The sequence below is a fragment of the Molothrus aeneus genome, chromosome 24, assembly GCF_037042795.1.
Source record: "Molothrus aeneus isolate 106 chromosome 24, BPBGC_Maene_1.0, whole genome shotgun sequence".
NCBI lineage: Eukaryota > Metazoa > Chordata > Aves > Passeriformes > Icteridae > Molothrus > Molothrus aeneus.
Window position 1 is genome coordinate 1454458 of NC_089669.1, and position 13248 is coordinate 1467705.

The 13248-nt window shown below is 48.2% G+C and overlaps 1 protein-coding gene across 1 annotated transcript; it reads right to left on the reverse strand.

Moving 5' to 3' along the window:
• Window positions 1–1532: 1532 nt before the first annotated feature.
• MAPK13 (mitogen-activated protein kinase 13) lies at window positions 1533–12024 on the reverse strand. The gene is made up of 12 exons (XM_066565414.1): window positions 11780–12024; window positions 8717–8846; window positions 8305–8363; window positions 7160–7268; window positions 6166–6195; window positions 5686–5733; window positions 4650–4764; window positions 4226–4297; window positions 3671–3750; window positions 3190–3268; window positions 2138–2314; window positions 1533–1833 (listed from the first exon to the last, which is right to left on the reverse strand). Exons 1-12 carry the CDS (start codon window positions 11896–11898, stop codon window positions 1754–1756), a joined length of 1098 nt encoding a protein of 365 aa, XP_066421511.1. The 5' UTR covers window positions 11899–12024; the 3' UTR covers window positions 1533–1753.
• Window positions 12025–13248: the final 1224 nt, after the last annotated feature.

Consider the following 13248-nt stretch of genomic DNA (forward strand, 5'->3'; position numbering starts at 1 on the left):
CAGACAGACATTCCCAAAGGGCATTTTAAATTATTCTTTACAACTATCCGAGTCCCTTCTCAACTACCAGCAGACTGCTCAGTACATTCCTTTGTTGTGAAGGTGTTTTCTCCCTCAGCCATCACTACTGAGATAGAAGACTTTTCAAGTCTACCTATCCCCTTTTGAAGGAGGGCAAGATGATAAAGAAATACCCTGCATTCCCATTTAGTGGTTCATGAGTTCTGTCTGAATCTGGCCTTAACAGATGACTTTGACTTTAGAGATGACTTTCTGCATAAGAAAACATTGAATTTCCAGGGAATTGAGGGCACATCACAACAGTTCTGTGCTCACTGTCTCTACCTAAGAGAGGAGTGGAGCAAAGGCCTTGTACATGACCCAGACAGATATGAGCCAAGAGAAACCTCACCTTATCATCATGGACCATGTGTGCAGCTACAGCAGGCAAACATCAACACCATCCTATCAAAAAGCTGCAGTCACTGCAGGGTTATCCCCTGTGCTGCATGCCATGAGCTGCAGCAGGGAGGCAGCCAAGCAACATGACATCACTGTCCAGTTCCCAGTGAAGAAGAGAGATCAGAAAATTCTGGAAATGTTGCAGTTTTTCCTCACTTATGGTCTGTACAGCAAAACTGAACATTACTTAAGAAGAAAATTAGAGAGTACTGAAAACAAACAACCTGGCTAAACCAAACCAAAATAAGTCAGCAGCTATAGAAGAGGGGGGGAAGAAGGTGTTGCTCTGATACAGAGAAGGCATCTGGTTCTTGGCACACATCCCTTGGGATGGACTTTGGAATGATTGGCTGAGCTTGCCTGATCACCCTGGGCAAGAAGGTGTTGCAGTCCAAAGGTGTTATCACAACGAGCAGCTGTGCCTGCACTATCAATGACTGTTATTGATAAGCTGTGGATCTGCAGATACTCCAGTTTCAGCACGGGCTGCAAAATGTCCTGCAGATCCATATTCAAAGTCACTTGTGCAGCTGCTTGGGACTCCCAGTCTGTCACTATGGGAAGTGGCCTTGAATTCCCAGGCTGTGTTTGCTGCCTGCTGTGAGGAGGAGACAGCACTGATCAAATCCCAGGGAATTAAATAAGCAGGGGAAAAACAAAACAAAAAAAGAGGCAGTGGCTCTTTGGAGAGGAAGCAGCTGAGCAGAATTGTGTGTACAGGATGAGAGGATGAGTTTGTAGCTGCTCTGAACACAGGCTGATCCCTTGGTGCCCTGGAGCTGACACTGTCCCAGCAGCCTTGCTCTGCTGGGTGCTCTGTGACTGCTCAGGGAAGCAGGACACAGCCAGAGTGAGATTGGTTAAGGTCTTGTTATGCTGAAATTCAGTATTTCTGATCCTTTTGCTTAGGACTCACTTTCCAATTTTACCTTTTTCTCTACCTCATCCATAATTAATGTACTAAGCTCTGTGCTTGAAAAGACTAATGAGAAAGAATAAAACCCCTCCTCTTTCAAGTGGACAAATACAGGGAAAAAAAAAAAAAGAAACAACAGGTCAAATTCTCCCACTTAAAGTTTCAACAAGAATATATTTGTCTTTTATGTCAAAAACTGTCTGGGGTGCTTCCCCTTTAGAAGAACAAAGTCCAGTGCCCACAGCACGATGTCATCCTTGTGTTGGCATATAGAGAGAGGTCCCACAGGCCAAAAGTTGGCCACCAGCAGCACAGTGTGGAATGAATCTGATGTCAGCAGGGAGAACTGAGTCCCAGCCACAGCTGCACCCGTCGCTATAATGACATCCCACTTCTCTTCTTTGAATCCTTCCGTGCAATGGGACTGAAGGTCAAGATCTCCTTGTAAATGTGCTCTTGAAAAGCAGAACAAAATAACCATTAATGTGTGATTTTAGAGGACACAAATAAAAGTTGGAGTGTTGGATGTGCAGGAAAAGGCATTCAGTGGCAGCTGAAAGAGACAAAGGAGAGAGAGCAAAAAAGTCTGCCTGAAGAGCTGGAGGGATCTTTGCTGAATGGATAAAAGCAAGAGATCTGAGCCCTACCATTGAGGCATCAGCAGGCAACCACAGCTTTACTCAGCATCTGTACAGGAAAGAAAGAGGGGTAGGAGAGTCCCATGCTAGACAGGAACCTCAAAGAAAATGAACTTCTTACTTTTCCACTCCTCTATGGAAAGCTTTTCATGTTCCAGAGAATCATCATAGGAGTGTTGTGCCTCTGTCTCCTCCTCGATATCTCGGAACTGGTCGAAGTAGGGGTGAGCCAAGGCCTCTGTTGCTGTAAGGCGCTTTTCCACATCCAGCTGCAACATCTTGTCAAGCAGGTCCACAGCTGTGGAGGATGGGAACGGGGCTAGGCAAGGTGCAGGGGAGCACAGGCAGCCTGTGCATGAACCCTGCAAGTGTGGCACTGCTATTTCCAGTGTTTCACCTCCAGACCTGAACAGTGAAGAGAATCCTCAACCTGGCCAAGGCAGCAAGGGGCTCCCATCAGTGCAGATGCAAAGTCTGCCCAACAACAGCCTCAGGGAGCTCTTGGTAACAGAAGTTAAATTGTGCAGAAATAACAAATTAGACCTGAATAAGCCTTGCTGCACAGATTGGGCTGCAGAAACATGAGGAGTAAGCCAGTAACCTCAAGATACTTTTCAGTTTTAATAATTTGCTTTCATTCAGAGCCCTGCATCTCAAAGGAGTCTTAACATCAGTAATCTGTATAGAAACCTATACATCCCTGCTAAAGAGGAGGGCAGGAAACTCAGATGCTGACTAGTCTGTCAGCCTCATTCCCACTTGGTTTTAACATTTTAAGACTTTCTTCCATTCAGTTTCTAGAAGAGTTTTGCTTGCTCTCACCTCTAACCTACTGGGGAAGAGAGTTCTTTCTAAGAGATTAATTTTTACCCTGAAAATTTTACATCAGCTGTCTGTTAAATATTGCTAGATCCAGGTTCTACACTGTACTTAAAAATAATAATTTTTTAAAAAGTAGTAAATGGCCAAGAGAAGCAGAACATCACCATTGTAATGCCAATAAAAATAATTCTGCTTTTAACTGATGCATATTTTCCCTGAGGAAGGGCACAAACTGCAAGGGGAAAAAGTAGCAAGAAATTATGAGAAGGAGAAATAAAGTTGGGTCTGTGGCAGTCAGCTTGCCTCCTTTCCAGCTGTGAAAACTCATGAGAAATGCTGGAGATTACTTACCCTGAGGATTGGCTTTAGGGAAAAGCACAGACAAATCCTTCTTGGGGATTTTAGGAAGGGACTTGATATAACTCTTCGCCTGAAGGAGCAAGGAAAGCACAATTACTGCACATGGACAGGTGTGAAATACAGCTCTCAATGTCAGCAAGTGAAGAGAAGAGCAAAGCATCTCAGATGTCCCATTTCAGCAAACAGTTCACAAGGAACTATTTTTATTGGTCAAAACAGAGAAATCCTTCTGTTTTAAGAGCCAAGCAGGAGAACAGAGAAGATTGGTGGTTTGCTGGGGCATCAGTCCCTGCCCAACGCAGCACCAGGTCCATCAGATGTGCCACCAGCACAGAGAAATGCCTTCCTTGCCTGGGGAAAAGGGCATTTCCCTGCTGCTGTAGAGGCAGCACCTCTCCCATGCCAAACACAAGTCAACCTCTTCCCCCGATGCCTCTGCCAGCAGGACCCAAATCCACAGGAGCTTCCTTACCGCTTTGTCCTCCAGCTTCTCCAAGAAGTCCTCTCCTGGATGCCCCGTTACTTTCAGGATCTGGGTCAGCTGGTCCAGGTCTGGCAAGCTGTGTTAAAGATCACCCTCTGAGGAGCAAACCCCACCCCAGCTCAGCCTGCGAGGGTACAATGAGCTCATGATACAAACTCACCACAGTCATACAAGCAGAGATTCATTACACTGGCAAAAAGAGCTCCAAGCCTTTCTTCCTGGAATGGCATTTCCATCAACAGATCATTTTTCTGGTGCAACCATGCCAGGACACACATCCATGGGCTTGGAAGGATGTGCAAAGATTTGGGAATGGAGCTATGGCCACACAAGGTTGAACAGCTGATGAAGAACCATGCCACCACAGAGGTGCATTTCTGAGGTCCCCTTCTGTTTTCCTCCCCAAAAAGACTGGTCCTTGTGATTACCTCCTGATAAACCAGTCTGACACCTGTTTTTCTCAGTAGCCTCATTTATAAAAACCCTTCCACACACAAAGAATTATTACTCTGCTGAGGCAAAAGGTTTAGCTTGAAAGGATACAGTCTTTTCCTTTAAAGAGTGTTTTCCCAGTCAGCATTTCTGCCATGATACAGCCAATAGACCAGATATCCACTGTTCAGAGAGAAAAAGGAGGGAGGGGGGAAAAAGGAAGAAAATAAAATTTAAAAAAAATTAGAAAGGCAGCAGTGGTTGCTGGGGCTGTCACTTTTGCTGTTGCTTGCAGCAAACACTGATTTAAATTTCACTCCCACCCTCTGTTCTTTCTATGCTGCTAAAATCTCAGCTTTCATGATTTTCTGCAAGCAGCAGCTCTGGGAGTTGTGCAACACCTGTGGGAGCTGCTCTGCTCTGGGGAACGCTGATGAAAAGGAGGAAAAACAACTGGACAATTCAGTGAGATTTGAGCCAGCAGGATCCCCCAGCTCACCAGCAGGGAGTCACAGGCTGGGGCAGGGCTGCTCACCTGTCTGGTTGTAATGCATCCAGTTCAGGATGACCTCTGGGGCTCTGTACCACCGTGTGACCACGTAGCCAGTCATCTCAGCATCAGCCTGCCTGGCCAGGCCAAAATCCAGAATCTGCAGTGCCAAAGGAAGAATAAGGAGAAGGGAGGGCAGGAAAGAAAAGAGAAATCCTATGGACAAGTGAGACTACTTCTAAGAGAAAATGGAGTAGCTCCAATCAGATAATAACAAAGCTCCAACTACACCACAGACACCCATGGGATGGTTCAAAGAATTTATATATCTTAATTCCACTGTGAATTGCAAGCCAGCTGCAAACCCTGTTGTCATGAGAGGACCCTTCTGAAAGGATCAGTGCTTTGTGCTCCCTGGAAGGTCACTGCCTTTCTTGAAGCTTAAGTTTTGAGTCAATGTGCTTTATTGGAGTTGGTCTGTGACCTGGTGGTGAAGGCGTTCTCCCAGGTCACCACAACTCACCCTTTGCTATAAGAACACCTTGCAGGTGACACAACAGCATGGCCTCTCCCTCAATGCTGAAGATGAACAAGCTTGACCCAACCTTTATGGGCAGCAGAGCCACTCCCTGAAATATACATTACAGAAAATGCATGCTAGAGCACCACACCAGCCAGCAGCAAGCAAACCCTTCAGAGCAACCCTGAAAATTACTTTGTCTGGAATGACAACCACAGCATCCATGAGAACCAAAGGGCAGCTGCAGCTGAATGCAGTTACCCTTCAGGGATCATTCACCTGCTGCAAGTATTGCTCAGCAGTGCTGAATTTCTCCAGGAAGTCATTACACACTGCCATGCACGAGGATTACAGTGACAGAAGGCTCATTTGAGCTCCTGTGTCCTGATTCAGCAAGTGACATCAGCAGGGGAGTATTTCCCACTGCTGCATCTGCCAAGGAACACAACGCCTGGAATGGAGGCTCGGGAGGAAAGAGGAAACGTGACAGTGCCAATTTCCTGCTGGCAGAGCAGTTCCTCCACGAGCTGATGTGCTGCAAAGTGCTGCTTTGCCACCTACCTTTAGCTGGCAGTCTTCATTCACAGCCAGGTTACTTGGCTTCAGGTCCTACAACAGACAGGAGCAGAAAAATTGGATGTTTCAAGCTGCAATACATCAACACAACTTCCAGTTGAACCTCTGCTTGCCTTTGATGGGGTCCCATAACACCCCAGGTTCAACATCAATTCAGCACATGACTGAATAAACACCATGCCTGCTATATTAGGTTACTATTTTATTCTTTTCTGAAACAGTTTTAATTCAAAAAGCATCATAAAATGCTTCTCAGCTCATCAGAAAATACAGCATTTTCTCAAAATGCTGCAGGAATTAGTAATCCAAATATATATGGGGTTTTGGTAGGATGGAGAAGAGAGCAGACAGGATGGAAATTAGAGCAGACAGTGCTATTAGTGAAATGATGGTTAGGAATTTATTAACTTTATGACTATGCTGTGTTTCTCAGACAAAAATCAGAATAAGAATACATGAACTTACCCTGTGGACGATGCCAGCTGAATGAATATACTGCAATGAAAAGAGGAGCCACAATGTGATCACCAGCAGACAAAATTTTCTGTTCTCCAGCAAAGAAACGAGAGCTACAAACAAGAACTTGCTGAGAACAAACCTCTGCAGCCTTCTACAGGTCTCTGGTCCCTAGGGCAGCAGTTTGAAAAGAAATTTCTGCCCCAAATTACTGACAGTATTTACAGTGCTATTGCCAGTCTAAATAAGATGCATAGAGCAGAGGAGGAGGGATGAAACAATAGCTCCTCAGAGCAAGTACAACAGCTTTAAACTATCAAAGTCATCAAAGTTACAGCAGATGACATGAGAACAGGGTTATTCTGGGTGTTCAAAAAAATAATCTCAGCCCAAAAACATAAAATTGCAAAACTGACTTCAGGGTTTTTAGCATACCAGTCAAACCTTCTGTGTGTTCTTCCCCCCTTTATTCAAGGTAGCAGTGACCTGGGGAGAGGTGTGATTGAGGTGATCCCCTTGATGCCTGGAAGCCACTGCTGTGACTCCAGGTGAAGATGTGAGAGGACAGCTGGAAAACTCTGTCTCTACATCCCAGAGTTTGCAGTGATTGCTGTCAGCTCCCTCAAAGCCAGTTACAGAAACATATTCCTTCCTTATGCTCCTGAATAGAAAATCATTCCCTGCTGCTGACAGTCTCTCCCTCTCTGTGCAGAGTTTTGCTGAGGTTTGGGCAAGGCAAAGAGAGAAGCAAGTGCTGCCCTGGAGAAACCATCCCAAGGCCTGTGGCTGCTGATTACTTTGATACCTGATGTAAGGAAACACTCATTTTATTGATGTGTGCTGGACCAGGAATGGTTCAACAGCCAATTCCTGTTCTGAGGGGATGCCATAAACTCCCCACATCCTCCTGTACAGTATTGGAGGGGAGTTTAGTTGGGGTCAACCCAGAGGTGACACACAGAGGAGACGCAGGGAGTCACTAAACTCCTCCAGACCCACCTACCTTCAGCCCTTTCAGCATTTGGTAGACCAGGTACTGGATCTTTTCATCACTGAATTCATGTCCCATGATCTTTTGTAAATCTGTCCGCATGTATGGCATCACCAGGTAGCTAAAAGGCAGTAAGACAAGGCCCTGAGTCTGGACGAAAAATGCAGGGGAGCAGGCTACCCTTGTTCTCACTTGGTTTGGTTTTTCTGGCTGTGTAAGGAAGATGAGTTGTTGTGACTGTTCCTGGCTAACTAGCACATCCTACAGAGGAGTTGGAATTTCAACCTGTTTTAAAAATTTCTCTTTCTCCTCCTTGGAAATCAGATATCTGATGTCAAGTAAGAACAAGGATCTTCAGGATCCTGAATTAGTTTAGACCTCAAATGAAATTCAATTTTGGACAGCCTTTCACCACCCAGGAGCTGAAACATCTCACACAGCAAAGCAGCTGCATTGGCTCCCAAATTTGTCATTGTAATGTTCTCTAGCCCTGCCTCAGAAGACAATATCCAGCTCCTTCAGTACCTGCCTGCTGAGGCTGCTAATTAATTGATGGTCTTCCTGCAGGAACTGCTCTGAGAACCTTCACATGCTCTTCCTGCAGGCTGCTAACCTCAGCCATCAGCCAAACCCCAAACCCAGTCACACTGCTCATCTGCAGTGATGGGGAAGGAAAAAGGACTTGTCCAATGTGATCATGAACATGGAGGGAAAATGCCAAAAACATTAATTGATAAGAGCCAGAATCGAGAGGAAAAGAAGGACAGATCTTTCAAATTCTAAGTTTAATTGCCCTGAGGCCTGATGAACGATAGTATTCCCATTCTGAGTGCAGCCCCTTAGCTCAGCAGTCACACAGTGCTAGCATGGATCACCCTCTGTGTGATGCACCATGGAATGTAACACATCCTCATTGCACAGCTTGGTCTGTGCTGCTGTGGTGTCCCAGCTGGGAGCAGGGCTGGGATCTGTTTACGTGTTCTGGGTGTGTCAGCCATGGGAGCTGAGCTGTGCTCCTGGTTCTCTGCGTTATTTGGGGATGCCTGGATTCTAGTCTGCTTCCTTTGCACCTCAACCCTCGCTGTTATGCTGCTGCTAAGACACAGCTGTCTTGGAAAATAGTTAAGTCTACACAGAGCAAACAACTCCAGACTTACAAGTCCTGGAACCCCTGGTAGGAGGCAGTGGAGGTGAAGACATCAAGCAGCCCAATGACCTGAGGAAGGAGAGAAGCCCACATTTAAATCTGGAAAACAATTGCTGTGCACATGGCACTCATCAGCTCTCCACTGGCACATGCACGTGGGTGAACACAGAAAATTCCATCTGAGGAACCCAGGGACTCCTCACTGATGCTGCATAAATGTTTTCCCTCTTACTAATACCTGGGCTCACCCATTATACACCTGCTCCATCCTGGGCACAGCAAACAGGTCACAGGTAAACCCTGAGACAGCCTGCACATACCAATGTCAATTAAAACACAGGTGATGCCACCAAAAGGACTTGCTCCCAGGTGGCAAGGAAACACCTCTTGTGTCAGCAGGAAGAGGAAAAATGAGCACTCACATTGTCATGCTGCATGTGCTTCAGCAGCATCAGCTCTCTGTAGGCTCTCTTGGCAAAGATCTCTGACTGGAATGGGCGGCACAGCTTCTTGATGGCCACTTTCTCCCCCGTCTTCTTGTCTATGGCTGAACTGCAGCAGGCAAAGAAAAAACCATTCTGGTGTCAGTAGTATGTTTGAACAGATTCTGCAACCCCACAGGTCATCTCCTAGAGAAGAGTTGATTCCTGTCCTTGCAGAAGGACAGCAAAGAAAGGTCCTTTGAGGAGCTCAATGGAGCTCTGCACACAGAGCCCTGTGTGGCTTTGGGCAGCCTGTGCTCTTTGGGGGATGAGGTGGGACACCAAGAAAAGCACAAGTGGCTCATCTTTATTCTCTTCAACCTGCAGAAATGAGCTGGAGGTAACAGAGCTGAGAGAAAAGGGAAACACAGATGGTCAAAGGTCAGAATTAGTTCTAACTCTGCCTTCTCCTTCCTTAATGCACGGAGATAAGGGAATAAAGATATGGCAATTTCTGCTTTGCCGTCTGCTTGGAGGTTGTTGTATTTTAGGGCAGGCCAGCTGCATTCACTGTATTCTGGAGCAAAGACTGTGGATGTCACATGTTGAAAGTGCTGCTGCAATTAATCCTGCTGTGTTCAGAATTCTTGATTACATATTTGCTTCTGTGTAAGAGCAGGTCTGGCTGAAAATGAGACTCTTCTCTGGAGCTGATGAAAACCTGGTACAGCAGCCATTGCTGCAGGCATTGTTATGCTGTGTTGTTCCTGCTGGTCACATTGGCTGTTTGCAGCTGGACACGACAATCCTGTGACAGCTCCTCTCCCTCTGGAGGCTCCTTGCTCAGATTGCCAAGGAGGGAAGGGAGGTCCTCAGACAGACAGGAATTCATGGTTCTCAGTGGTGTTTTCCAGGGGTGTCTCAGCCCTTCCTTGACCCCTCCCAAGAGGCAAACATGAAAAAAAAGATTTTTCCTGCTAAATCCCACTGTGGATTCCCAGAGTAATTCCCACTGGTTCAGAAATCCCTATCCCATCTCCCACAGGAACAGAAGAGCTGTAAATCATCATGTTCAATCCCATGGCTTCCAGCTGCACCCTCCAGCCTTGCACTGACAAATATCGAGTCAGGAGAAGCAAAGCAAGTGCAGGAACAGCTACACAAGGCAGCTGAAATGCTGAAGATGCTGTAGGGTGTCCTAGGAGGACTCTCAGTGAGGTTTTGTATCCGTTCCAGGACTTCAGCAGATGTCAGCAGAGGGGACAGCACTGCATAAAATTTTTGGAGGAGCCAAAAAAATGAGAGGAAGGGACTCAGACCAGGGAGTCAAACTGCAGAATCCAAGGCAGATTTCCCAATCTGAGGGTGTCCTCCTGGCTGCTGACCTACAGAGCATCTAACCCCAGCACCCAACACAGACAGTGCTGGTTACAGCCTTGCCACAATCCCAGCCCAGAGCTGATGCAGCCGATGCAGCTGGGAGAGCCCCGGTGCTCTCCCCAGCACAGATTCAGTGAACAGATTTAGTCTGGGCTGACCTCGGGCAGGCAGAGCTGTGTCCCTGCCTTGGCTGGCAGGACCAGCGGTGGAGGGGTCAGAAGATTCTTCTTTCACAGTCACACTCAGCTGGAAGCCAAATCCCTACAGATTTTGGCAAATTAAAAAGGGCAGAATCAAGCCTTTGCTGTTTCTCCTGAGTTACTTTCTCAGCTGCTCAAGAAGGTGTAAGAGCCGCTGCTGCAGAACGCTGCAATAGGAAATTTTCCCAGCAATTCCCAGCAGAGGACAGCAAATCCTAACTCCACATTTCTGCCTCAGCTTTGTACAGCAATCAGCATCGAGCCCTCCCTGCTGAGCTCTGTCCATTCAAAACCACCACGCACCCCCGGGCTGCTTCAACCTCCCTTCTAGAGAGCTCCAGAGCAGCCCAGAGTTTTACAGGGACCAGTAAAGATTTCTTTTGATGTTTGTTTTTTTTCGGCTGGGCAGGGAAACTTGAAAGGATTTCTCTCTTCTTCTTCTTCTTTTTTTTTTTTTTTTTTTTTTTGTCCTGTCTTTATTTTTCTTCCTGATTTTCTCTGTGATAAAAATCAGAGAACACTGTACAAATATAAATTAAAAGTCAAGTCTAATCCTGCCTGATTTTGCAGGACTTACTTAAGAATCTAAGAGGCATAAACACATCTGGGCAGCCAAGTGAGTGCCCCCATGTAAATTGGAAGCTGGAGGAAAAGGACAAAACCTGGACACCAGGGTTTCAGGATTAGTGCCAGTGGCAGGCCAGACTTTGCCCAACACCTATGAAAACGGACACACCTTTATTTTATTTTTTTTTTTCATTTATTTTTAGCTCAGCATGTTATGAAATAAGGGCTCTGTTCAGATACTATCAATGGACTGTTTCATATTTAACCTTTCAGGGTTGCCCATGTCTGGTTCGTCAGTGCAAACCCAGCAATTTCTGCCTTGTGCTTGCTCTTGCTTCAGGCACCTTTGCCTGGCTGAATAATTAACAGCAGTTCCTGCTGCTCTTGTAGGCTGGGGTTTATCATCAGCCATGAAGGAAGTCCCGGTCTGTTACTGATCCTGGTTTGCAATAATTTCTATCCACTTTATGATTTCAAACTGGAAACTGTATCAGGGCGGGGGTTGTATTGTCCATCTGCTTCAGCTGCCTGGGACTGAGCAGCAGGGACGCCCTGTTCCAGCTCCCACCTCTGCAATCACAGACAAATCTCTTGCAGACACCCAGGTATTCCCCCGCCTCCCGCCTGTGCTACCAGAGCAAGCAAGAGTCCAAAGCAGCTCAAACCCTGCCTGACCCCAGTGCCGAGGTGACGCTCGGCTGCCCTGGCACCCCTGCCCTGTCCCCTCTCTGCCCACCCTGGGGCATTTTCTTCAGGCAAGCGAGCGTCCAGCTGGACAGGAGACAGCCTGCCCCCATCCCACATGCAAATGCCCTTCCTTAATGGAGGGGTTCTGTCAAACGCCTCCTCGTTTCCCCCCCGGCCCGGAACTCCCAACGCCCCAGCCCCGGGGCGCTGCCAGCAGGACCCCACTCACCAGACGGAGCCGTAGGCCCCGGAGCCCAGCGGGTGCAGGGATGTGTATCTCCTGGGCAGCTCCCAGAGCGTGTTGTTCACCTCCTGTCTGTAAAAGCCTCTTCTCCTTGCGATGTTCATCGCCCGGCGGGTGTGGGACAGCCACCCCCCCAGAGTAGTGGAGTACGGGAGGGCTTCTGGAGTGAGAGCGGGACAGGGACGCTTCCTGCGCTGGTGAAAAAGGCTCTAGCGAGTTTCCTTCTCTGTTCTCAGCTGTTGCGAGCGTGAAGGGACATGTCTTTGGGCCCTCCTCCCTCCGCCTCCACATTGGCAGAGGTGAGGCATCAGGTTTCCTGACACGCCTCGGTGTTGTACAGGTGCCTCTGGGCTCTGCTGCAGGAGGGGAGCAGCCAGCCCCGCTCGGGCACGCCTCTGGCAGCCCCTGTCATCCACAGCTCCCGCTCTGCTGCTCCATCAGCCCAGAAATATCCTCACGGGGCTCGGGCAGGGGCTCGTGAAATCCCTCCTCCAAACGAGGGGATGAGTAAGGACTCGCCGAGCCGGGGAATCCGAGGGACAAGCCACAGACACATCGCGTCAGGCACGCAGGGGATCCTCTCGAAGCCGACGGACAGCCCGTGATAAAGGACACCACGGGATCACATCGATGGCGATTTTCTCCCGAGGCCGGATTCCCAGCAGCGTGGGGAGGTGCTGAAAGTAGGCTGAGGCTCTCCAGTGACTGCTGCGAGGGGTTCCAGGAGCAGCTGTGGGATGGGAACAGCCCCAGAATGGTTTGTGCCCCAGGCTTTGCTGGGCGCGGTTTCATCTCCTGCAGCAGCTCTCAGCCCTTCCCGGCTCTTCTCGGACAAAGCAAAGCCCGTGGTCAGCGCCGTGTCTGTGACCCAGCAGCCCACGAGGACCATTCCTGGTGAGCAGAGAGCTCCTCACCATTTCTCTCCAGCACCAGGAGGCTCAGGTGGGGCTCCCACACAGGAGCTGCATCCTCCCCACTCCCCAAAGGAAGTGACTAAGCCGAGCCTTACCAAGCCAGCCTAGCTGCTTGCACAGTGTTCTACCCCAGCAGCCCTCCACCGTGCCCAGAGCCTCTGCTCCTTCCATACAGGGCACCTGCAAATGTGTTCCTACAGGAAAAGCACAACTGGGGGCAGGGAAAATTCTCTGTGCCTGCGTTATGTGCTACCACTGCATTGGCTCTTTTGCTCTGCAAGCAGAGCCTGCTGTTCATAAACACAAACTGGGACAAGGGACCCTGGCAGTATCTGTGTAATCAGCCCTGGCTGCAGCAGCACAGCCCGGAAATAATCCAGAGCTTGGCTGGGTCTATAAATACACCTGTGAGCAAGAGGTGTCACAGCAAAAGCTCCTGCTCCTTAAGCAAAGGTGTAACTCCTGGGTTATTTGATGAACACAGCCCTTGCTCAGCTGCTGCTGCACACACAGGCAATCAGCACCCAATTAGGGAGCCCT